Here is a 26,109-nt window from a genome sequence, read left to right as displayed (position 1 = left end):
CACCGTTCGTGATTAATATGGTTGAGGTGTTGGGCGTATACTATATCGTATGAAGAGCAAATTACCCTGTTTGTACGTTTAAGACCGTATCTCTGGCAACACTAATACACTAGCTGTTAGCAAATAACAAACAAGAGATAAAATTCAGGAAAAAAATGAACGCTTTCTGTGTATGTGTGTGTGTGGAAGGGGGGGAGAGGACGAAAAAGCAATCCCTTTGTGCACGCTTTCCTTTCTCCTCACAAGAACAACTTTGCAATAACTTATCAGATAAAAAAAGTTGTTTGACTAGTTTGGCTGCAAGAAGGAATCATTGGGGAGGTGAAGGAACCGAACTGTCCATCGCTACTTTTGATAATACCCGAAACTTCGATAATACTCGAAATGTCGATAATACTCGAAACTTCGATAATACCCGAAACTTTGATAATACTCGAAATTACGATAATACCCGAAACTTCGATAATACTCGAAATTTCGATAATTCCCGAAACTTCGATAATACTCGAAATTTCGATAATACCCGAAACTTCGATAATACTCGAAATTTTGATAATACCCGAAACTTCGATAATACCCGAAACTTCGATAATACTCGAAATTTCGATAATACCCGAAACTTCGATAATTTCAAATACTCGGAAGGTTTCGAGTAACCGATGACAACTCGATAAATTTTCAGTCCCGAAGTTCGATAGGTCCTCAGCCTTATCGAACACCCCTACTCCCAACTAGTCTACTTTCTGCTTTCCCTTCTGGTCTAGTCTAGTTGCTAGCACGTGTGCCTTTGGTGTACGGGGTCCCGGGTTCGATTCTCGGTGGGAGAGCCTTTGGAATTTTAACTGTCCTCGATGGTTGTGTGTTCGTGTCCTTGTCGTTATTAATTACTAGAAAAATGAAGTAAAACACAGTGATAATTATGTAGAGGCTTTCTATTTCAAGTGTGCCCTCGGAAAGTATGTGAAACATACTTCGGCCCTATCCCCGCCAAACTCTTACGAAGGAAATCTAGTGGAAGAATAGAAGTGAATGGCAATCATGTGTTACCAATTTGTCATTCAGTCGTTTGGTCTTGGCGAGTGATGATCGTAAGGTACTTAGAATGGCTAAGAAGATGGTGCACAGCGAAGCCCGTGGACTAATTCAACGTAGCAGCCCTATCAGCACCCAACCGTTGAAGGATATCGGCCACAGCAACTTGTCCCTCCTCTTTCGAAGGAGGTACGGGAAAACACACATCGACAGCAGCGCCAGCAGGGGCACACTTGAAATAGAAAGACTCTAATCAAGTTACTGAGGAACGATCGGTAAAACAATTAATTTTAAAAAAGAGTGGCTAGAGCTTGTGGCTTTCGTGCGCGTGGTCCTGGGTCCAATTCCTAATAGGAGAGCACAATAAATTTAATTTAACAATCCTTCACTTCCATATTAATTATACGTCTCCTTTAGCCTAAAGTGTATAATCGTGAGATGCTAAACTAAAAATAAAAAAGACTGAGTAGTACTCGGCTGGACGTTAGTAAATTTAGTTTTTCTTTAGATACTGAATAATTAGCAACAAAAAATATCTTTTCCTGTTATGTTTTAAAATCTGTTAAGTCCTATCGTTTTTCTAATTAACAACGGTGCCATACACACTTGCAAAAAGCGGCAGTTTTTTTTTTTTTTTTTTTAAAGACAGATGACATTTGAACATGGCACTTGTTACTTTGAGCACAAGTAAGGTAATACAATTCAAATGACAGTTTCGATTACTCAGTGTTAACACATAAACGATAGAAAGTGTTTCTTTTTTCTTTTTCAAAATTACTTACGTAACTCTAAAAGTTTTTTTTAGCATTATAAAAAAACTAGTGGAAATTGATAAAGAAACAACAGCTCATCCTTATTATACTTTCTTTTTACTTCCTTACTTCTTTCCTTCTCCTTATAATTACCTGTACTTTCACATTTGCAGGCTATAATTTGCCAAAAGCTCCAACTCGGGCTTTCCGTGTTGAAAAAAGGGTTGGGTTACTATTTTACCGCAGCAATATTATGTGCTCGGAAAGTGCTGCCACCTTGTTGAAATTAGGGAAAGCTCAGCACTAGCAGAAACAAATGGACGTGAAGACTGAGGTATCGGTTTTACGAGCTAAAAAGGAGTACATTTATGCCTTACATTATATAGGTTAGTGCTGTAACTTCTTTTCACTTTTAGAGTTGGTAAAATGTATCTTCTGGTAACATGCTTTACTCATAGTATGCGTCGGATTTGGTTCAGAGGCAGAAAAATGCGTTTCTTACTTTTAGTAGTTCAGAGTAGAAATTCTCATTTAAAATAGCAACAACATTATAAATACTCACTGCGTTAGGTTTTGCCAATTATCTTTTACAAATTTTGTATCTTATATTTTAATTTTAAAAATAAACTATTACAATCGATCATTTCTTACTTCCGTGCTCAATATAAACAAACGAAAAATTATGTCATTTAGACATCATAATGTGATTGTTATCTTGCTTGTTTGCGCCTGTTGCATTCAGAACTGTTTTCTTACTTTCATTTGAAAACTGGCTGTAGGGAAAGAAACCAGGCGCGCACTCCAGACAAGTGCATGAATAGTTGCGCACGAGACGAGAGAGAAGTTTTATGACAAGATTCGAGATGAAATAGAACTTTTCCAATAGCAATTAATACATTTCGGAGTGCGGAATTTACTGTTCCGTTCAGCATCAAGCCTGTATGAGACGTAGACCTACAGCTTAAGATGGGATTCGAACCACGTAAGCTGCTATAAGGAATTGAACCCCGGGTTTCCAGAGTCGAAAATGACTATGCTAACCATACAGGCACGAGGGAGTTAGGGTCAAGTCTTGTCTCATGAGCATTCTTACATACAAATATTATTTAAACAAAATAATTCCTTAAAAACTATGGAAATTTTCTCATATGTTTTCATCATTCATGTCTTCCTATCAGTGATCGTAGCTTACAGCAGAAAATCAAAGAGAAATGCATACCTGAAATAATACTACTAGCCAATCACATTCTAGATCAGCCATTTCCAATTGGTCACTTTATGACGTTGGAGCACACAGACAAAGAATATACAGACCGCAAACTTGGAGAAAAAATGGAAACTTGGTGAACAGTAGCGCCTCTAACATACGACGACGGAACTAACCAGTCGATCTGACGTCACCTACATAGAAATTTCGAAAGTAACCGTGGTGAACAAAATCGTGATGTGCGCATTGCCATCATGTGCGTTTCCATTTGTTTTGTGGTTCACTGGTTTGTTGTAAAAAGATTTAACAACGAGGCACGAAGATGACAACAAAGGAATTCAGACACATTACAAGGACGTGTCTCGTTTGTGTAAAACTGAAGAGGTATTCTTCGTCTGTGTTGGAGCATGTTTTTATGCTTGGAACAGCGACTGAGGGACAGATAGAGCAAACAAGAGCAAGAAACAATTCATAAGTTGGCAGTATACAAGTGCTCATGATTCAATGAGTAATGAATTTACTAATCATTAACAACGTACCAGATTATTTGTGTGCTTCTTGCCTGTTCAAGTGGTTCACTGAAAATGGAATCAGCAACCTGTAACGTCAAAGAGCAGCTGGTTGGAAATGTCTGTTCTAAATAATTTTAATCATAACACGTGCATTTGCTTACATTAGGAACTAAAATAAGAGTGCATAAAACAGTGGTTCCCAAACGATGTCGTGAGAAAGATTATGTGTACTAAAATGGCACTTAAGAACCTTAAGCCTGCGTGCCTTAAGAATGAGCCAAACGATATGTTGATTTTTAAAAAGTTAAAGAATTTATTTGCAAATGATGGTGGATTTTCGTCCCTTATGAAATATTCAATCGACCAATGAAAAAAAAAAAACTTTAAACAGACCATGCGAGTGTCAAGGCGCCTGAGACAAATTCTCTCAGAGATTCCTAAGATAAGATGCCTTCCGACCTACAATGTGAATTACACTGGTCTCAACTGTCTATTTTTATTATGGAATATGAATTTATTAATGTAGATAGTCGATTTATTTTGATTGGTTGTTTGTGCTTTAATGTTTTTGCACTGATGCTAAACAAGGCGTGGGCTTATAGTTTAATGTGGGATCCGAAATACCTGAGTTTGTACTGAATATTGAAATTAAACACGTACACCGAAGGCGACTTTCAGTTGAGAAGCACGGTATCCATGAAATATCCAAGGATGTCTGTGGAACCAATGGTTGACGGCGATAACCAATGGATAATTGGCAAAAAAAAAAGTCCATTTCTAATCTGTGAAAGGCAAGTAGAAACCATCACTATATCTTTCCTAGAAACACACAAAATTGAAATGGCGATTTTTAGAACTGAATTATCCCAAATGGTAGAAAGTTCAGGATTCCATGTTGGATATTATTGAAAAGAGGAAATGATTGGGACATTGGCTGAGAAGGAATTTTGTCATGAGGGACCTTCTAGAGGGTATGGTGTAAGGAAACAGAGGGAGGGGGCGAAGAAAGCTACAGTTGTTGGAAGGTATCAAAACAGAAAAATCTTACGTGAAGACGAAGAGGCAAGGTGAAGACCGTGAATTATGAAAGCTTCTCCGTTGTGGCAAATGATCTGCCAATAGTGATAGAACACCTATGATAATGATGATGATAATGCAAAAGAGTCAGCTCCACGGATTTTGGGGAAGAAAAACATCGCTAAGACGACCGATTGCAATGAACATTAAAGAATGGAGTGTCAAGAATCTAAACATAGCAGGTAAGCTATTAGATATGAATAGAAAGAACGACTCAACGTTGGTACCAAAAAAGTAAAATAAATAATAATAATAATAAACAAGATGATTACTGGTCAAGTGAGTATATTAGCTCAGGAAAGGAGAACGGATTCACTGGATTTGATTTATAATGGATCAGAAGATAATACAGATCATAATAAGAAAAGGGACGTAGCAATAAAACTAGCTACCAAATCAAGGGATAAAACTACCAGCTAGGCATATATGCCAACGAAAGCAGACAATAGCGAGTGTACGAAGTGATTAAAAGTGTTAGGAAAGTCTTAAATGTAAAAGGAATACTTATTCTGGTGATGAATTGGAATGTGATCATAAACGAAGGCCCAGGAGGGAAAAAAACTAAACACAACAACACACTAAGCAATTCTATGTGATAAAAAATATATATGAGAACACAAACACGTAACAGTTTCAACACACTAACTCTGTCTTCATGAGACTTCCGCTCCTTCTGGCTACTTATGAGTTGGTCAACCCTTACCAAAGTGGAAAAAATGAAAATGAAATGAAATCTTTGAGTTTAACGTCCAACGGTTATCCCGGTTAGGCTAAAGGAGACGGTGATGATGAGAAATGGATGAAATGATGGGATGAAGAAAGTGGGAGAACCCCGAGGAAACCCACGTACACCGTATTTATACACCACAAAGTTCACTTGATGCGAGCTGGGATCGAACCGGGGACCCCATGCACCAGAGGTAAACGCTCTACCACTGAGACACAGCGGCCCCTCTTACCAAAGTGGAGTGGAAGTCTGATGAAGACTCAGTTAGCATGTTGAAACTGTTACGTGTTTGTGCTCTTATACATTTTCATCACACAGCGTTGTTCAATGTATTGATGTGTTTAGTTTGATAATATGAAAGAAGACCTGATGGAATAGTTTAAGGGAAAACAGCTTGAAAATACAAACTAGAAAAGTGCTACGAAACAGAAGAAAAACTGATAGAGATTCCCATGAATAATAAGCTAATTGTAGCAACTATTCAAGGATCATAAACGTAGGATTTATGCTCGCGAAATTTCAGGAAACAAAATATACAGAGTGGCTCAAAAGTAGGTATAATCAAGTATTACATTTAAACTTAAGATAATGAATTTATTTACTTTGGTTTGTTCCTAGCTTAAAGAATAAAAGAAAATAAATTAAGAACAGATAAGGATGAAACTAAGTCAATACCTGTATGGATAAGAATAAGTAAATGATATAAATTTCATGACCGATCAGTACGGAACTGTATACCTACTTTTGGCCCCCCTGCATATAATGTGGCTGGTATGTACTTCAGCCAGATTATATACTCGTTGAGAGAAAGATTGTGAAAATAAATTAAGAACTACTCAGGTGCGGATGTGGACAGCGATTAGAATGTAGTCGTGGTAAAGTATGCTTGGTTTGGAAAAGTTTGGGAACCACTGTAATAATATGTAAGGTGTTTACTCACCAAAAACTCGGGCCCAGGAGGTCCTCTTGCGAAAGAAACATGGTCTCTTGCACCAAGGAAGACATTAACGTGGCAGCGAATAATAAATCACGATGTTGACCTTCCCAAAAATCAGTTCGAAGTTCCATCCACAAACACAAAATGCACTACAAGAACACTATGTTGCATATATATTTATATTTATTTATTTATTTATATACTTTTTCGTATTGATAAATTTTTATTACTATAATTACTCAATTATTACTAAAGAAAATTGTATGCCTTTTCTTGTACGAAACACTTTCTTCTATTTTTTTCTTAAAATTTAGAATTGAATTCAGTCAATTTTCATTCGATGGCGAAAAACCTTCCTCCTTGCGTGCTCTTCGTTGTGATGGTAAACTGGCCCGGCCTGCAATGAGAAGAAAAAAAATAGTATTTACTAAATGTTGTTTCAACAATTAAAGCTTATTCATTATAAACGCTTATAATCTGTTCGTTTCAAACAATAATCTCCAACATGGCAGAAAAAAAGGAAATAGTGACACTCTGTCGATAACTCACCAAAAGTGATCAGGAAGAGACGAAAAAAAAAAAAGCACTTTAACGTGAAGTGGACAGGAAACGTTTTGGAATTAGACAACTCATGGTGTACATACCGTCGGTGAAGGGGCGAAGTGGCGTAACTTGAAAACATGAATTTGAATTACAACCACCATCCATCCTTACTTAACCTACTTCATCAACTATAAATAGTTTCATACCGGAATTTATATTAACGGAGGTATAAACGTTTTGAAAATGACGTAACTTGAAATTTGGAGCACGGTAGAACGTTGAGCGAGACATTTTAAATCGCTCTCCAGTAAAATTATAAATAAATAAATAAATAAATAAATAAATAAGATACGTCATTTCGCTCCTTCACCAACGATATAATAATAATATTAGATTGGAAAAATACCAGAAAGTGAAGATCAACACTGATTTTAAATAAGACCAAGCAATTGAGCATTATGTCAGGGTTCCAACTATTTTTCCAATTTCAAGCTTAGAAAAAGTGCAACAGAAGTCAAAATAATATAGTTAAAAAATATTTTGGCCTCCCGAATTCTGTCGAGGAATTTGAAGCTTAAAATATATAAAACGACAATTATGCCTACTGTTCTGTATGGTGGCGAAATATGGTCGCTTACCTTGAGGGAAGAACGTAGACTCAAAAGCATTTGACAAAATTCTAAGACGAATATTTGGACCCAAAAGGAACGGGAATGGGAAGTGACAAATTTCACAACGAGGAACTGCATAATTTATACCGTCCACTAAACAATGTGAGGGTCATTAAGTCTAGGAGGCTTAGGTGGGCAGGTCATGTAGCCAGAATGGAAGAAACTAGGAACACCTTTTAAGGTTCAACTGAAAGTTCAATCGGAAAACGACCATTATGAAGACCTAGGTGCAGATGGGAGGACAATATTAATACGTATTTCTCAGAAATAGGAATACGGTTGGCTAAGTCAATGGAGAGCTTTTGTGAATATGGCATTGAATTTACAGGTTCCATAAGCCATAGAATGAGTTAATAATAATAATAATAATAATAATAATAATAATAATAATAATAATAATAATAATAATAATAATAATAATAATAATAATAATAATAATAATAATAATAATAAATGCCATCTTAATCTTTAGGCACTTTCTGTTGATCGCAATTGGCACTAAAGTCTTCACATTTAGGTAGAATACTTCCTTGCTGATCACAATTCGCACTGAAGTTTTCAGGTTTAGATGGAATGCTTCCTACTTGATCGCAATTAGCACTGAAGTCTTCAGATTTAGATAGAATACTTCCTTGTTGATCGCAATTGTCACGACACTGCAGAGATTAGATGGGATTGGTTTTTTGAAATCGTCATGAAATCATCCTCACAGACTTCTTCGAGCTATCACTGGGACATACTGTTGCACTCTTCTCGAAAAGGTTGTGGGATGCCATTGGGGAGAAACACCGCAGATGCTCAGGAAGAGCGTCCAACTCCTTACCGAAAACAACTCACTTATTCATCTCAAGCTGAGACTGTGGAAGCTCGGCAATGAGGCTATGAAATATTGCAGCATCCGCCCTACTGTCCCGATCTCATTCTAAGGGACTTCCCACATACGAAAAATTCACAACGAGATGGGCAATTTAACAATGCTCATGACGTCCCTCAAGAAGTAGTCGTAGCTTTCGACACAATCTGAAGACTTATGTAATTAAGGCCCGGAAGGTATGAACAAACACCGGAGGAAATATATTTCTCTGGATACTTATTATATAGAGAATACGAAAGTACCGGAACTGAAACTGACTTTTTGTCTGATTTCCTTTATGGATATAATTAAAATTTTATGACACTTCCTCGTAGGTACAGACGATAGAAAGCTCTAGCATGTTTAACGCTAAAGCAAAAATAACAGTGTCGTTCAGTTTCTACAAAACTTAAATGACATATTACATGCTATGGTTTTGATTTAGAACAATTGCGTAAAATCAATAACGGCGGACGTCATTGTGATATGTCCTCAAACTTTTTCCGCATCTCTATTCCCGACCTACATGATTACTTTGATTATATTCTGTAACGTTTACCACTTATTAGAGAGTTCGCACAAATTTAGACCACACTGCATAATACCTGGGTAGATAGAACTGTCAAACATCATAAGTTTTGTCAGAATACACCCCTTGCTTTAAAGAACAGAAAAATTTGCTAATATTCTATAAATTCAACATTTCTATCGAAAACATTTCATTTAGCAGGTAGTTGTGAATGTAATTAATATAAATAATAGCGAGCGATATTACGACCAGGAGGTGTTTTAAAAACAATATGGCGGAATGACTTTTCGGGACTTAGAGAACCGTGGGGTAAATCTAACCCTGTACATGTTGTTTCCATCTCTGTGAAGCGTTGTATTTTGAGTTGTAAAAACTGCTACAAGTAATTCTGTGATCGTTACTGAGGCTTTGTATTTCTTATTTTACAGTTCTTCCCCTTTTTATGTCTGTGTTCCTTACATATAGATTTTTAGCTCTGTTTTGCTTATTTTATCGAATTCCCATCTTTCTTCATTGCTTTTTATACAGATTTCCATCACCCCTTTTTCTCTCTCTCTGTTTTATTTCGCATATAACATTTCAATTGTTTCTCAAGACAAGGGAAAGAAATCTTGGTGGCGCTAGTGTGCTCTATTCTTTGTTCTAGTCTGTAAAATGGTGGAAAGAGCGTCTTACTTGTCCGTGCAGGATATCGTGATTATAATTTCAAATTTCGCCTCCACTGTCCTCCAGTTTTTTTAGTGTATATATATATAAACAGTTGCGTCCCTCTCCACGAGATGGCAACGCCATCGTTCCCTTTTCCCTTCAGGAAATCCAATACGTAACCCAAGAAGGCAAAAGTTCAAAGGCGAAATGTTATGAGAACCAAAATTGACATGCATAACAAGAGGGCGAAACACGGAAGGAAATTTGAAGAGATAAGAAACAACAGTAACATTGAGTTGAGTTGAAGTCCTGCTGCATAACAATGCGCGCGCGTAAAACAATACAAAGCTGAATAAAGAATGAAATAATAAAACTTTTTACCCTGTCATAGGATGATACGTATTCTTTCTCTAGTTCTACTCGAAGAAACACGAATAAAGACAAAAAAATAGAAAAGAATACAAACAGAAAGAAATGCTATTTGTAGTTTAATGTCCTGGAGGCTGCAGGAGACAGGGGCGGATCCAGAGGGGGCGATCGTGGCGATCGCCCCCCCAGAAGAGAAAACTTTTTTATTTTATATATAAATAAAATATATAGTTTATTTTTTGACGCTCTTAAAAGTAGCTCTAAGTAGCAGTATTACAACCCACCGCCCTCCCAGAAGTCCGTCCTGGATCCGCCCCTGGCAGGAGATAAATGAAATGTAATGAAACTTTCAGTTTAATGCCTTATAGGTCAAGGAGGATGGGTGTTTGAGGCAAGTGAATAGTGATGGAATAATTAGTTTAATGAGATTGTGGGAGAAGGCGAGAGTACCCCGAGAAATCCCACGAACATAATGGTGTCCACCACGACCTTACCTGGTTGGGGATCGAACTAGGGCCCCTGCGCGCCGGAGGTAAGCGCTCTACCAAGGAGCCATCATGTCCCCTAGGGCTACAGGAAACGAATGATACACGCAAATGAATAATGAATTTGTTTGGAGAGTAATGACAATAGCTTTATTTTTTTTGGGGGGGGGGATAAACGGAGAGCAGGTAAATTTTTCGGGAGCCATCTATTTTTGGTTGACCGAAAATATTAATTTTATATCATTTAATCTACATTACAATATAATATGTCTGGGGACAAGTCTCAATATCAAAGCTAAATTAAGCAAATCTGGAATTTAATCTCCGCAGCACACGTAGGACTCATTCCATACCGGTTTACGTCAACGAAACGTAAAAGCATTTCAGTTTGCGATGATCAGTATTTCCGTTATAATTCTTATTACTAGAAATATAAATTTTAGATCCAAATTTTGGTTTTAAAAAGTGCAAAAAAAAAAAAAATGCAAATTTCAAATGTAACTATCCACACAAACAAAATCTAATTACACCACTTATAAGGACTCAAAATTAACGTATGTGGGCACGGTGGCTTAGTGGCGTTCGGGGTCCCGGCTTTGATTCCCGGTAGGAGAGCCCTTGGAACTTTAACTGTCCTTGATATTTCTGTGTTCATGTCCCTGTCCTTCTAGGTTACTTGTAAAGCGAGTTAAACCAGTGAAAAGCAAGTAAAATTAAGTAGAAACTAGTAATAAATAGATAAGCAAGTTAATGAGGCACGTTCGGTGAATCAGTTAACATAGAGCGTTCACTTCTGTTGTGTGGAGCCCCTGGTTCGATCCCAGCTCGCGCCAAATGGGCTTTGTACTGGGCAAACACCGTTTGCGTGGGTTTTCCCGGGATTCTCCCGTTTCCTCCCACTTCTTTCATTCCAGCATTTCATTCATTTCTCATCACCACCGTCTCCTTTATCCTAGCCGGCATAAGCTTAGGACGTAAAACTTAAAGATTTCAAAATTACCTTATCAGGTTCAGGTTCAAGGTATTTTCCTTCCTTCTCTCATTAAAACGTCCGATTAAAACAAGCCCCAGAACACATTGGGCCTTATGCAGAGTCGTTTGGCGTTTGATTAGTGTTATACTAAAGATATCGACTAAGATATATTTTCTGCAGTAGTCAGGCCTTTGGTATGGCGCTAACCATACGTCAAAACGACTCTGCATAGGGCGGAATGTTATTAAAGTTACAGGTCCAGAAAACCGTAAAAAAAAAAAAAAAAAAAAAAAAAATCACAAGTTCGGAAAACTGTTAGAACAGACACATCTAACTTTTAACTGTCACCTTTTTTTTAAGAGGGGGTGCATCTAAGGTCGTGGCTATATAGTTAGCGTACGATTGACTCGGGTTTGATTCCCGGTGGGAGCTTATGTGGTTTGAATCTAACGCTAAACTGTAAGTCCATGTCTCATACAGCACCCCTCGGTGCCAAAAAGGACGCTAAAGTCCAAATCAATCAACCCATCCGATCACTAATAAATACTTGCATGCAGAAAAGTACTCCACAGTATCGATTGGTGATAGTCTTGATAGGGTCAGTGTGAAGATGCCACCTCCTCTTACTTTCTATTCAATGGCTTTCGTCTGACATTACTGCAGTGAAGAGAAAGTAATGTGATGACGCACACGCTCTGTGTTCCTTCACATTAATTTTTAGATTTCCAAACTATGCTATGCATAAGTGTCAAAAGTCTTATGGAACGGTCTTTTCCGTCGGTTTGTCGACAGATATCAGGGCTAAAACGAAAAAATATATCTATTTTTTTTTTTCAATCTATTCAGTGTCCCACGTATAGACTCTATCTCCTCCATATTAACCTTCAATTCAAATTGGAAATAATTCAAATTAGCTATTTCCAAATTTAACATTTAGCGCTATAGAACGGAAACAGAAACAGCGCGAAGCAGTTTTTTGCAAACGTTTTAGTGTCTCAAGACAATATATTATGGCTATTTAAAACAATCTATCCAAAGCGAAAGTGGTTCAAATTTACTATACTTCTTACTGCAATTTACTTTACTTTAGATGACAATACTTTCTCATTTCGTACATATACAGGATGTTTCAAAACAACACCGACAACATTTGGGAGGTCATTCCTGACACCAGATAAGACGAAAAGTATGGACCAGCCTGGGTGCACAAATGCTTCCTTTCGGAGTTATAGGCTGCCGAAAACATTAAAAAACCTTTAAAGGTCCATAGCTCCAAAACTATGGGACCTAGCGTAGTCGGGTCAATACTTCATTTAGGAACAAATATGTGCCCTATCCAAGAATACAGTTTCAGAATTCTAAGGCACTTACACAACAACTTTTGTACAGACAGTTTGGTTACGGGCATATAATTTGAAGTACTCACCAACTTCCTCTATATAAAAACTGTTGCGGAAATATCGTAGGATTCTGAAACATAGATATTTGTATAGGGCACATACTAGTTCCTAAGTGAAGTCTTGACCCGACTATGGTAGGTCTCATTGTATTGGAGCTATGGACATTTAAAATTCATTTTTCCATGTTTACGGCAGCCTATAACTCCAAAAGGAAGCATTTGTGCACCCAGGTTCATCTATACTTTTCGTCTTATCTTGGTGTCAGGAATCATCTCCCAAACGTTGTCGGTGTTGTTTTGAAACACCCTGTAAAGAACAAATGCAGAAATATATACTGTATACAATACTGTGAAATGCAGGAATATGTACGTGAAATCAAGTATGTATATATATATATATATATATATATATATATATATGTGTGTGTGTGTGTGTGTGTGTGTATGTATTGGGAATATTTTCACTATGGTATGATTGTATCATTGTGTCTTTCAAAAAGAAATGAAGAGAAAAAAGAAGGAAAAGAAACGAAATGAAATCTTTAACGTTCCCCCAATTATGCCCTTTTAGACTAAGGGAGACGGATGATTAAGGTAAGTGAATGACAATGCCATAATTGATGGAATGAAGATGGGAGGAAACGGGAGTACCACGAGAAAACCGACATACACGATGTTGTCCACCACAAACTTACTTTCCCGGAATCAAACCAAGGACTCCATGCACGAGAGGTAAGCAACTCTACCACTGAGCCTGGTATTTTTTTGAATATTTCCATTTATAACAGTATTGTAGTGTCATAAATGACATATTTAGTGTTGTAAAATTGTAATTGATCTCATATTCTTCATAATATACAAAATATATTTCAAAATATCGTTTTCGATTTCAAGGGGGATCGTAATGAGTGAGCAGTTGGTGCAAGGTGTTCCCTACATCGCGAAGATCGGGATACGCTATATTACAGGAAAACCTGATAGTGAGATATCCACCACAATATGCTTTTGGGAAGCATCTTGTTTTCTTTTTGAGAGAACATGATCAACTTTACTCCCACCATGATCAATTTTCTTGGATTTAATTTTCAGGTCAGTTTTGAATGTATTATTTAAAATATGATTACTTTTTCTCTCTTGAAAATTAGAAGTTACACTTAAAAGAAGAAAAAAAACTTTTCATGTAAATTATCATATTTAGCTACATTCTTTCTGTTACGAATATACCTAGGTAAATGACTTACACATATGACTTTTCTCTGAATATTCTTAGCAAATTTCCGTCGTTGCTTCACGTAATTTCGTCCTACTCACAAGTTGAGCATTTAACATTGCCAGAAGTTTCTAGCTATACCACTAGAGGCAGCATAGTCTTGTTTAATAGGTTAGTGACATCTAGTGACGGAACATCAAATTACAGGCCAGCCCACAGCAACATGAGATTAATCCTCCAATGGATTTTTACTTTTGCGAATTCAAATGTTAACTTTTGTCTCTTTGATTCACTAAGGCTTTATGAGACTTGGAGCTATATTTTAATGTGTAATCCCAACTATGTAGCTACTCCCAGTATAGATTGAACCTGGTGTGCTCATGAGAAAGGCGACACATTTAATTTGACCCTTTTCAGTAGCGGCTCTAGAGTTTTACAACAGAGAATTCGCATTAGCAATGGGGTAAAACTGGCTTTACATTCCCTTCCCGCGCCGCTAAATCACATTGGCTTTGGGGTCTCCAGTGATGTTTTGCTTTGAAGACATGGCATAAATTCTGATATTAGCAATATTACAGGAAAAAAATTGCATTGTGTAATCGTATATCCAATATATATGCCTTACATACAGAATTATTTAACTTAACTTCACATACCATATTCAACCCAAAAAAATTGTTATTGAAGAAGTGAAAAACAAATTGTCGTCAATATAACCAATTTTTCAGTTGAATTTTCTGAAACGAATCTGTAAATGAAATGAAATTTTTACTTTTACTTCCATCCTAGTGCTCTTTAGGCTAAAGGTGAAGGATGAATTATTGAATTTAAATTGGTGGAATGAGAATGTGGGAAAAGGGGAGAACCCGGAGGGAAGTCATAGACACGATATTGTAAAACACAAACTCGCGTGGGCGGGGATCAAACCAAGGATCTCTCGCACCAGAGATGGACACTCTATCACTGAGTCACCGTGTCCCCTCTCAATCGATTCTGTAAAAGTAACTCGGCTACATCCCATTAACATACATATTTAACAGTGTAATTTGAAATCTTTCAGTTTAACGTGCCCTTCAGACTAAGGGGGACGGAAGATTAAGCCAAGTGAATGATGGTGGAAGAATTGTAGAATGTGAGAAGAAACGGGAGTAACACGAGAAAACCCGCGGACACGATGTTATCCACCACCAACTTACCTAGCCAGGGGTCGATCCAGGGACCCCACGCACCAGAGGTAAGCGCTCTACCACTGAGCCACCATGACCCCCGAGTGTAATTGAATCGGTGAGGAGAAAAAGGAGAATATTCCAAAAAATAACGAAAACAAACTGAAATAGCCATTTTGTTCTCTATCCGTAAATACATAGAATGAACGTAAAAAGAAAATGCTACTGTCATTATCCATTGTTAGATATTGCTTTGAAATTTTCGCTGAGTGGAAGAAAGAGAACATTCCTGGAAGATTCTCCTTTTTCCACGCAACACCAGTAATTCCCTGATCGGCCACTAGATGCTGCGCCAGTCACAGGTAGGCTTTCACATCAGTCGCGGGATGTGTTGTGAACATTGCAAAATAATATTCTAGTGCCTTGAAGTATTCTGTAAACTTGTGTCTCAACAATGTCTTCGTCAGAGGATAATATGTATGAACCAAGGGCGCCCATCAGGGGGGGGGCAAGCGGGCGCTTGCCCCCTAGAGGAAATTGTACTTCAGAATATCGAAAATCCAATAGAATTTTTACATTAGTTACAGCAAAATTTGAAACTATTTTTGAAACATCGCTTATATTTGCTCCCCCCTTGGAAATCACAACATGGGCGCCCTTGGTATGAACCTAAAAGGAAAAAGAGTAAACGCAATAAATAAAGACCAGCATATCAAAGAAATTGGAAAACAAGCTAGACAACGCGGAGAAGAGTTTGTGGCAAGTAAGGGACATTTAGTGGAAGCAAGATTAACAGATAATGATTGTAATTGTCGCAAAAAATGTACGGAAAAGTTTACTGAAGAAAAACGATGTATTATAAATGTTCTTTTCTGTGGACATCCTAAGAACGAACGTAATACGTATCTTGTAGGCTTAATTGAACGGCATGATGATGTACGTGATCGTCCTTTGACAACTAAATCTAGCCGTAATACTTGATCTTTTAAATATTTTTCAATGAAATATAATACTAGAATAGAGATGTGTCGCAAAGCGTACATGGCATTTCATGCCATTAAATCTAACAAAACTGTTGAACGTTTAACTAAGCTAGTAGAAACAAATCAGAAACCAGAGGATAAGAGAGGTAAACACACTAGAAAAATACACAGAGTTAAAAACAGTTGTTAAATATGAGTATTATTTACGTTATTTTCGTAAAAATTACGGTTACCGGTTTAGACGTCCACAAGTGAATGTGTGTCCCACATGTGAAGATTTAAGCACGAAAATAAAATATATAACTCTTAATGATATAGCAAAAAGAGTTGCAGTAGCAGAATTACTTGTCCATAAAAGGCGGGCAAACAAATTTTACTGTAAATTCAAGGAAGTCAGTGACATCTGTAAAAATAGAAATGACGTCATGGCCATAACGTTTGACTATATGCAGAATCTTCCCCTATCGTTCATTTCTGTTCAGGAAATATTTCATTTACGAGAACTTTGGTTTTACGTTTTTAATATCCACGATATGAGAAGACAGAAATCAGTATTCTTTACATATACTGAAGGAAAGCCGAAGAAGGGCCCTAATGAAGTATCTTCATTCATTTACAGTTTCATTAATAACATCCCAGATGAAGTTACAGAACTGTATATATTTAGCGATGCTTATGGGGGCCAGAACCGGAACCACATCCTCAGCAGATTACTTTTGGGCCTAACCATGAATGATAGATTTAAAGTGGTTAGTCACTATTTTCAAATCCGGGGCCACAGCTTTCTGCCCTGTGATCCAAGGGCGCCCATGTTGTGGTTCCCAAGGGGGTCAAGTACGTTTCAAATATAGTTTCAAATTTTGCTGTAACTAATGTAAAAATTCTATTGGGTTTTCGATATTCGCAAGTATAAATTTCTCTTGTGGGGGGTGAACGCTCCACCTTGCCCCCCTGATGGGCGCCCTTGCTGTGATCGAAACTTCTCAGTTATTGACAGGGCAATAAAAAGGTGTGATCGCGTTTATACACGAAAACAATGTGAAGACATCATTAAAGCAGCCAAAAAGACTTTTCCACAGTTTAAGGTAAGGAGTGTCAAAAATGATGATATCATTAGCTTATCATTAATGAGGATTGGTGGGCTTACTATTTTATGAAGACTACAACAGATATTAAGAAAAAAAGGTGAAAAGTTTTCTATTAGTCAATATAGACATCTTGTGTACAATAGTGAAACTAAAGGCTGTATTAAAAAATTCTCCAAAGAAGCTCATAGACATTGAAAAAGTTAAGCATTACGTGCCGGAGAAGTATCAAGATTTCTACAACAATATCATACAGTTGCCAGTTTCTGAAGATGCTAGTAGTGACATTGATAATGAACAGATACAAAGGTGTTTTGTTTAAACAAACTTTATTCTAAATGCATTTACTATACATTTTCTACTTTTTGTATTGCATCTAAACTGATGTTATAAATACCTTTTCATTTTTTTTTTTTTTTTTTTTTTTTTTTTTTTTTTAGAAAATGTCACTAATATTGACTTGAAACTTTCAATTTAAATAAGTTTTGCACTAAATGTACCATGTGTTAATGAGCTGACGGTTTTTAACCATGGGTTTAGAAATAACATTGGCTTTTCTGTATATTTTGTATCCTTTTTTGGGAACATTTATCTCTTGCGTGGAAAAAGGAGAATATTCCGCAAACAAATTTCCTGTGTAGCCGGAAATATAAAATATTTAAATGTTTTCTCTTTGTGGCAAATAATAACCCTTAGCATATACTACAAGTTTATAATGCAACACAATCATATCAGAGCAACAGATTTCTCAATAAATAGTTTTTTGTAGTTTCTCGAAAGTAAGATGTTGTGGAATGTTCTCCTTTTTCTACTCACCGATTCAATTTGAAACGGACAAAAGTAAGCACTGGCGTCTCTGGCATGTAAAATTTGGGGGGGGGGGGCATCAAAGAAACTGATTTAAATGGTACTACCTAGCCCAACCTGTTTATTATCTTTGATTCCATGTGTTGCCTTTCTGCTTACCTTCACGGACCCCCTGAGGTATATCAGGAAGTCTGTTACCTATTAGATTGCAAATAAATAAAATAATTATTACTTATATGTTGTTCTGTCGTTAGTAAATAAATTAAATTAGAATAAAATATTGAATATTTTGTATTCCAAAATATTGGGGGGACGCGTCCCCCTCGTCCCCGCCGCCAGAGACGCCCATGAAAGTAAGTAATAATGAAAAGCTAACGAGCTCAGTTTATCGTATATCACTGTATTTACTTCTAAAATAGAGACACAATAATATTTTCATGATGCATTGGAACAAGCATGGGCTCAATTTCGACCGTTTCTAAAGCAAATGATTAATTCATTCGACCATTCATATCAGTACCAAGACGTAGACCGACTCTTTAACGTAGACTCTGGATCACACGTGTTCGTATAGACAATCGAACCCTGGCACCCCACGCAAAAGATATGTTTGCAAGTCATATACACACAATGAAACTTGAAAATATGCATGAAGTTCTGCAAGTCTACCGGGGACCGAATTTACTGATTCCTCATGAGTGTTGTCTGCCTGAAACCTACGCCACATGATTTCACAATTTACTTCACGTGTAACAGGTGAAGATTAGGGATTTGACGCACCTGTGTAAACGCATTTCGGCAATGTTGCAAAGTGTATTCAGGTGTACCGCAGAGAGATAGCAACTCTGTTCGGATGTGGAGGGCGGTCATGTCAAACTCTTGTTATTTCCTTGACTTCCGGTGTCTTTTTGATATTATAAACAGTTCATTTGAATGCAAGTGCCGACAACATTTGGGAGGTGATTTCCGACACCAAGATAAGACAAAAAATATAGACAAACCTGGGTGCACAATTGCTTCCTTTCGGAGTTATAGGCTGCCGAAAATATGAAAAAAAAATTAACTTAAAAGGCCCATAGTTCCAAAACTCACCTCACATCAAAATAAGAGAAAAAGTTCATATGGACCTATTGAGAAAAGTGCATAGTTTCAAAGCTGGGGCTGCCCAAAACCGTGAAAAAGCTAAGCTTCAACAGCAGCGTAAATGAAACCACGAATGCACAATCCAAAAGTGCATATTTCATCACTTTATAATAAGTCTATAGGGTATTCCCTACAGGGTGTAATTCTCAGATATGCTCTCAATAGAATTTTCAGATATACCCTGATTTCAAGGAGGGTCCAAAGTAGGCAGGAGGTAAGCCTTGACAACAATGGACATCCAATGCTTCGGAGGGGAGTCGGCGCTGTTAAGAACCGGCAGCTCCATGTTTTTTGTATTCGGAATAACGTATGATGCAATGTATTTTGTCACGGTATAATTCACGTTTTCTCCTCTTATAAGCGTGAAAGAAAACACCCCAGCATTCTTTTTCTCAATTACGAGATACCGTGCTGCTGACGATCCTTAACACTTCCGACATCGCGCCAAAGTGCTATCAAGGCTTATCATTTGCCTACTTTCGACCAATCATAAAGTCAGAGCATATCTCAAAATTCGGTTGATGGCACGTCTGGGAATTTCATCCTACAGGGAATACTCTGTACACCAATTGAACATTAATGAAATATGCATTTTTGAATTGCGTATGCGTGACTTCTTTTACGCTGATAAGGACCACCATCCATAGTCTCTCGAATTCGAAATAGGGCCTTTTTAAATTTGGCTTTGTCGCGGTTTTGGACAGCCCTATGCACTTTTCCCCACGTTCCATAATGAACTTTTTCTCTTATTTTGATGTAAGGAATCACCTCTTACAGTTTGTCGGTGTATATATATATATATATATATATATATATATATATAAAAGACTTTTAACGGCTGTTGTATTCTTCTAAATTACAAAATATTTTCTTCTTAGCATACATAAGCTTTTCCTTCACTTATTTGTTATTTCTTTCGTAGCTTCCCTTTTTTTTCGAGCGTTGCTTTCTTACTGACAGATTATTTGATTTTAGTTCATTTTACAATGAACCTGCTGTTCATGTTAAGCAGGGGCGGATCCAGGACGGACTTCTGGGGGGCGACTTTTAAGAGCTCCAACTCTGTGATGGGTTTTATTTATATATAAAATAAGAAAGTTTTCTCTTCTGGAGGGGGCGATCGCCCCCCTGGATCCGCTCCTGGTGTTAAGTGGATACATTTATGCAAGGATATTGCACAGAAACTACAAGCTTGTTATACCCTTTGATAAATCTCCAACAACTAATCTACAAAAGCAGTGTTGAATTCAATTTCTTATTTTCCCTCTTTGTTTGACATCTTATTTTCTTCTTACAACATACTGCTTACGAAATAGCAAACTGACAGTTGATCGTGAAGGAAGAGTTTCTGTGCTGCTCATTTTGCTAGGTTGTTTTCAAAAATGGCGGTAATGGAGCAAGCAATCAAAATCTTCGTCATTCAAAACAGAGACACTGAGTGTCATCCAATCTCTGTTCTTTGCAAAACATACTTCTTTGCTCTCCCTGGCCTTAATTCTCCCCTTCGCTTTCATCTCTATCCTTTCGCACTGCCAATATCATCACCTGTTCCATTCTTCTTCATTTTCCCCTGTTTGAAACTTTGTGTCGTTGATTTCATACTCTCGCCATTTTTTTCAACCTTAACATTTCTTTGTCCTATTTGCTCACGTTAACCCGTTTTATATCTCCTTTTATTTTTTCTGTCTTATTTGCTTATTGCACCCTTCATTCTGATAAGCATGACATCAGCAAAAAAGATGCAGTTCATGCTGCGAAACAAGTTTAGTTTTCTAAAGGCATGTAAAGATTCATTACTGCAAACTCTGGAACGTACTCATTAGTTGTATGATAAACAGGGCCTGCTCTACTATATGTGCACGGCGCACAGAGGTCGGAAACTGCGAAAAAGAGGTCAAAAATCGATTTTGTCAACTTCGCTGCTTATGAAATCGGTATTGATATTTGATTATAAGTATCTCTCCTGCTTCCAAACCCGAAGTTTCAGGACGCAGGAATATTTTCGCTGTCCATAAAATGTATGCAAACATGAACAAATAAAAATGCAGAAAAATCAGTAAAAAATGAACAAAACAATATGATATATTTTAACCGTTTATATCGTTTCAGAGGTCGATGAAAGCGGTTGGATAGTACATTGGACTCAAATACTGTTTGTTTAGTGAAGAGTTTTACTAGTTATCCATTGTCATATCATTTATATGATACCTTTGTTAGTGTTACCGACAACGCTGATGTTAATAGCTCTGCAGTCTTAAGCTTATCCTTGCTTATCTGCAAAATAAGGTTTATTGAGTTGACCATGAGTAGTACGAAGGTTGAGCACTGGAAGTAGCTGCAGCCAAGTGCAGCTGAAGGACTCAGCCCCATCTAACTGGAAATGCGTGATGAGTAATGTTGTGGTCCCAATCGAGACCGCTGAGTCTTACAAAGGGAAAAGACATATTTTCTTGTACGTAATTTGGATTGCCCTTCATCCCTGAATCAAAGTTGTAGTGAAAGCGTCATACATATTGCAGTGATAAACTATCAGTCATGTGGAGCTGCTGTATATTACACGCCAGTGCAGTAGTGCATAAGAAGATTCTATACTGAATCTTTTAATCTTACCGAAGCAACGTATTCCTGAACTAAATTAGATTCCAGTAAGTATTAATGTTTCTTGGAAGATGGTGCGAGTGCAAAACCGCGGTCTTTAATTTTGTATCCTAAGGTCAATTTATTTTACACCATCTTTTTATTAGCTGCACATACATTTAGAGGGAGATCACATTGAACCTGTAACCGCCTCCTAAATGCATATTAACACCTGTCATAACTTCGTACTGGCTAGCGATGTCCAATTCACATAAGCCGTCAACATGTTATGTTTTCAATTTATAAACAGTATGTATGGTTCACGACGGGGGATTTCAAGATGGCAGCTTTTATTGTTTTGTGTCCTCAACAATTTTTCCTGACCTTTATTATTCCCTGCATTGTTCCTTTGGTTACATTTTGCAGTATTTGACATTTATGCGAGGGGTTTCCACACTTTTGGACCACCCCGTATATATGACTGCGCGTATTGCAGCAGGGGTTCTTCGAATCATTTTCGCAGTAGTTGCAATCGATTTAGAGATGACAATTACGCATAAAACGATAGAGAAACGTCCGTCAACTTCCATTGTCTCGGAATAAACTATGTTTGTCCGCTTTTTCCAAGTTTCCGACCACTGTGCGGCGCGACAAGATTCGAGGGGCGACAAAATCTGTCATAACTATATTATTTAAAATAAATGTTTCTTCTTGGAAACAGATTTCATGATGACAGTAGTTAAATTCACTAAGCTGACTTTTTATTTGAATACTATTCATAAATCATGTTTAGGTCACATTAGTTTAAGGTTACATGGACAGTGAGCAGAAAGCAGATGGTCAAACAAATTCCAGTATGAATTGCTTGATTGTTTTAGTTTTGATATGAAAACTAGTCTTATCTTTGTCACAAATAAATTCTTTATCGTTGAAGGAGGAAACAGTTTAAAAAATAAAAATAAACATATGTAGAAGAAAAACAAAGAAATAAAGATAAAGGTGCTAGTTGCAACGGAATTGCAAACTGATATATTGAGATTAAAGCTCGATATTGAATTCTATAAAAAGGATTACCATATTTTCTCTGCAGGTACGTTTGCTTTATTTTTCACTAACATAATAGATTTATCATTTAAAGAAAAACAGACACAACGAAATAGTATTTGTACTGTTGAGGAGTTTCTGAGTGCGAGTGGTCTTTCTCTCCACTTTGTTGTTCATGATGGGGTAACATACTTAAAATATTGGCTTTTAAAATTTGTTCTTTCCGGAGAAAGGAGGGCAGCAAATGATGCCATTGCACGGGGCGGCAAATTCCCTAAAGCCTGCCAGTTAGCCAAAGGCTAGTCATATTATAAGGTTCTTAATGGAATATAGATTTATAAAATATGAACAATATCGTTACGACCGTTTTCAAGAAATTTGCATTTTTAAATATTTAGTTTCCACCTACCCTAAATTTTAAGAGTAAGAAGAAAATTCAAAACCCCCTGTGGAATCTTATAAAAACCTTAATTTTAAAATTTAGTTCTGGTATGTTGAACGGTATTGCCTCTAGGCAAGTGTACAAGCTTCTTTATTAAATCTGGGCGATCCATTTTGCTTTAGCCCCTGGAGTCGGGACATAAATACCGATCAGCCGCTGCGAGAGGCGGTAATTTGTAAGCACCAAAACAACAATTTTCTCATAATGTCAAAAAATTAACAAAATTTAATGTAATCAGAAGGAAAACCTACAGATGGCAGCGCATTGCAATCTACTCTTAAGTGACATGCGTGTTCGTTCATGTGGGAAAACAACAGATGGCAGAATATGCATCATGTCGTCACTACTACATGGGACGTATACGTGTACGTCGAACCGCCTCGAGAAGGACTATGAAGTTCCGTACACCTGTACGTCGAACTGGCTTGTGCAGTGAAAAGGCCATATTCAGACAAACGTACATGGCACATTCTAATGCTTCGGCTCTAAATAAAGATGTCAATTGACGAAAGAAAATTCACATTTATTTAACCGTGGATAAAAATACAGGGCTATTCAAAGACAGCTCGGTAGCAAGATTTTTAAAAACAAGACTGCACGTCCATTGGAACGGATGAATGATGAAACAGACGAACAACATATAAACAACAAAACTTAAAAACATGTTTTTCTTTGTATATTACAATTAATTTTTCATCCACTTTCACCAACGCGTATTTTAAAATTATGTATGGGTCCATATCTCCGATGACGATAAAAAAGATATTAATTCTCATGTTAGTTATGCCAAAATTATATATAACGATTGCTTCATAAACAATCATTATTTTCAACACTCAATAACAACTACTTTTTACATTTAACCCTTTATGAACGACTATTTTAAATCGAGTTTTCTTCAGACACAAATTCAGAAACAAACACACAGGAAAACAATGTATTTTCAATTAAATTTTTATCATATTACAATACATAGGATGACTTAATTGACAAATTAAACGCAAATGAGGCTTACAAACCACACCTTTCCTCTCCGTCTAAATGTTGTGTTTATATATTACACCCGTCCTCAGCAGAAATATATAATGTGTTTATGTACCACACGCGTCCTTAGGAGAACGATCTAGTGTCTTTGTATATCACACCCGTCCTCAGCAGAACGATCTAGTATGTTTATGTACCACACCCGTCCCCAGAAGAACGATATAGTGCGTTTTAATGCCATACATGTCATCTGCAGAACGATCTGCAATGTGTTTATATATAACACGCGAGCTCAATAGAATTATCTACTGTATGTTCGTATACCACACTCGTTCTCAGCAGAACGATGTACATTCTGTTTGTATGCCACTTTCGTCTAGGAGGTTTCAGAATGGCTATTATTATTTCTTCAGAGACGAAAATAATGGACGTTCTAAAAGCCATCCAAGCTTATGATTGGATTTTGAATAACATATTTAACAAAAGAGGCTTAGAAATCACACCTACCCTCTTCGTCCAGATGTTGTGTTTATATACCACACTCGCCCTTGATGGAACGATTGGCTGTATGTTTATTGCCACGTCCGTCTCTAAAGGGTTAATAGTGTAAAGGGTGTGTGGGGGAGGAAAAATGAAAGGACACTCCACCTACATACAAGCCATCAGAAGAACTAAAGTGGGGAATTTAGCTCGCAATACAGGTACTGGATTCGGACGGCTGTCCTTTGAAGAAAAAGATCATTGGGGGTATTAGAATAATTTGCGGAGAATTTTTATGAAAAGAAGAGAGACAGGGTTTGGGATAGGATTATTAGTTAGGAAAGGTGTACCTTCATTATGATGTCCGGGCGTGCGTTGGTTCCTCTCTTGTCTCTTGGTGTCTCGCTCACTCTCTATGGATCAGGTCCTAAACTACTGGCAAGATACTGCAGGCATTTGCCAGTTCGTGGAAGGAGTTCAAAACTAACTTCAACTCCGAACCGTTACTCCCGGCTTCAAATCTGTATCGCTACTCCTCAAGGCGAAAGCAACCGGGGCTATTTAAGGAGATCCCCCAGCCTCGGCGACTATTCTCGTTAATATCAAAAGCAAGTCCCAGACGTGATAGGAGGTGTGGTTTTAGGTGTTGGGAGGAAACATGAAGGTGTTTTTCGTAACTTTATTACAAAATTAAGAAAACAATTACAATAAACACATAATATTTATAAATTGCTGATGCAGCAAAACAACAATCAGTTGGCTGTTAACAGTTCTGGACGCAAGTTCTTTACACAGAAACTTTACTAAACACAAATAAAATTAATAGAAACATGTTACCAACATCATTGTCCGCATAAATTAATAAATCATTAATAACAGTTTTTGTAAACCCATGCAAAAACACACTAATTCCTTTACAATAGCTTACGAAGGAATCTCTACTGCTTTATACTGAAGCATAATTCGGCTATTCTTTGCTTTTACTGTCTTTCAGATCGATTACAAGCGTGAGGTACAGTGATAGGCATAACAGAAGCAATATGAAAACTTCTAAGTGACATTATTTTACAATTTTAAATCGGATGCAATAACAAGGTTACATATTTTATCACTTTTTAGCGCATTTTAGGATTAAATATTATCTCAATTATTTTTAAATAGTTTTGTTTATCAAAACTTCTTTATATATTTATTGTGTCCAGACAAAAATATGGAGAACTACACAAAGACAAAAATGTATGTGGTGTAGGTAAAAACGTAGGTTACATGCGTAAATCCTGTAGTTTTTTACGTACGACAGTATGAAGCATCCTGCAGTAAACATACAACTGAAAACGTATACCTTTCGTATAACTGTTTCATCTATACGTACTTTCCGTATGAAACAAAGAATTGTATATAGGCGATAAGGATCGCACTTACAGATGGACGTATATAACATATAGCTGACGTATATAACATACGTGTACGTGTA

General features: G+C 37.0%; 1 protein-coding gene across 20 annotated transcripts in view; it reads right to left on the bottom strand.

The window, feature by feature from the left end:
* Nucleotides 1-26,109, bottom strand: part of Glut1 (Glucose transporter 1) — a 942,408-nt gene that overhangs the window by 323,005 nt on the left and 593,294 nt on the right. For 9 of the 20 annotated variants that reach the window (XM_081744228.1, XM_081744232.1, XM_081744241.1 and 6 more), the window contains exon 1: nucleotides 6,248-6,273. Coding sequence is in view for 2 of the 20 variants with exons in the window: in XM_081744242.1 (XP_081600368.1) it covers nucleotides 6,248-6,375 (128 nt within the window). In the remaining 18 variants the exon portion in view is untranslated. Of the gene's footprint in view, nucleotides 1-6,247; nucleotides 6,642-26,109 lie in introns of those variants that run through there. The other 11 variants (XM_081744242.1, XM_081744243.1, XM_081744233.1 and 8 more) reach the window with 8 other exon arrangements.

This window comes from Thermobia domestica, chromosome 17 (assembly GCF_964235325.1).
Source record: "Thermobia domestica chromosome 17, izTheDome1.hap1.1, whole genome shotgun sequence".
In the NCBI taxonomy this organism is placed as follows: domain Eukaryota; kingdom Metazoa; phylum Arthropoda; class Insecta; order Zygentoma; family Lepismatidae; genus Thermobia; species Thermobia domestica.
Note: the sequence above shows the minus strand (reverse complement) of the source record. Positions and strands in the feature narration are given on the sequence as shown.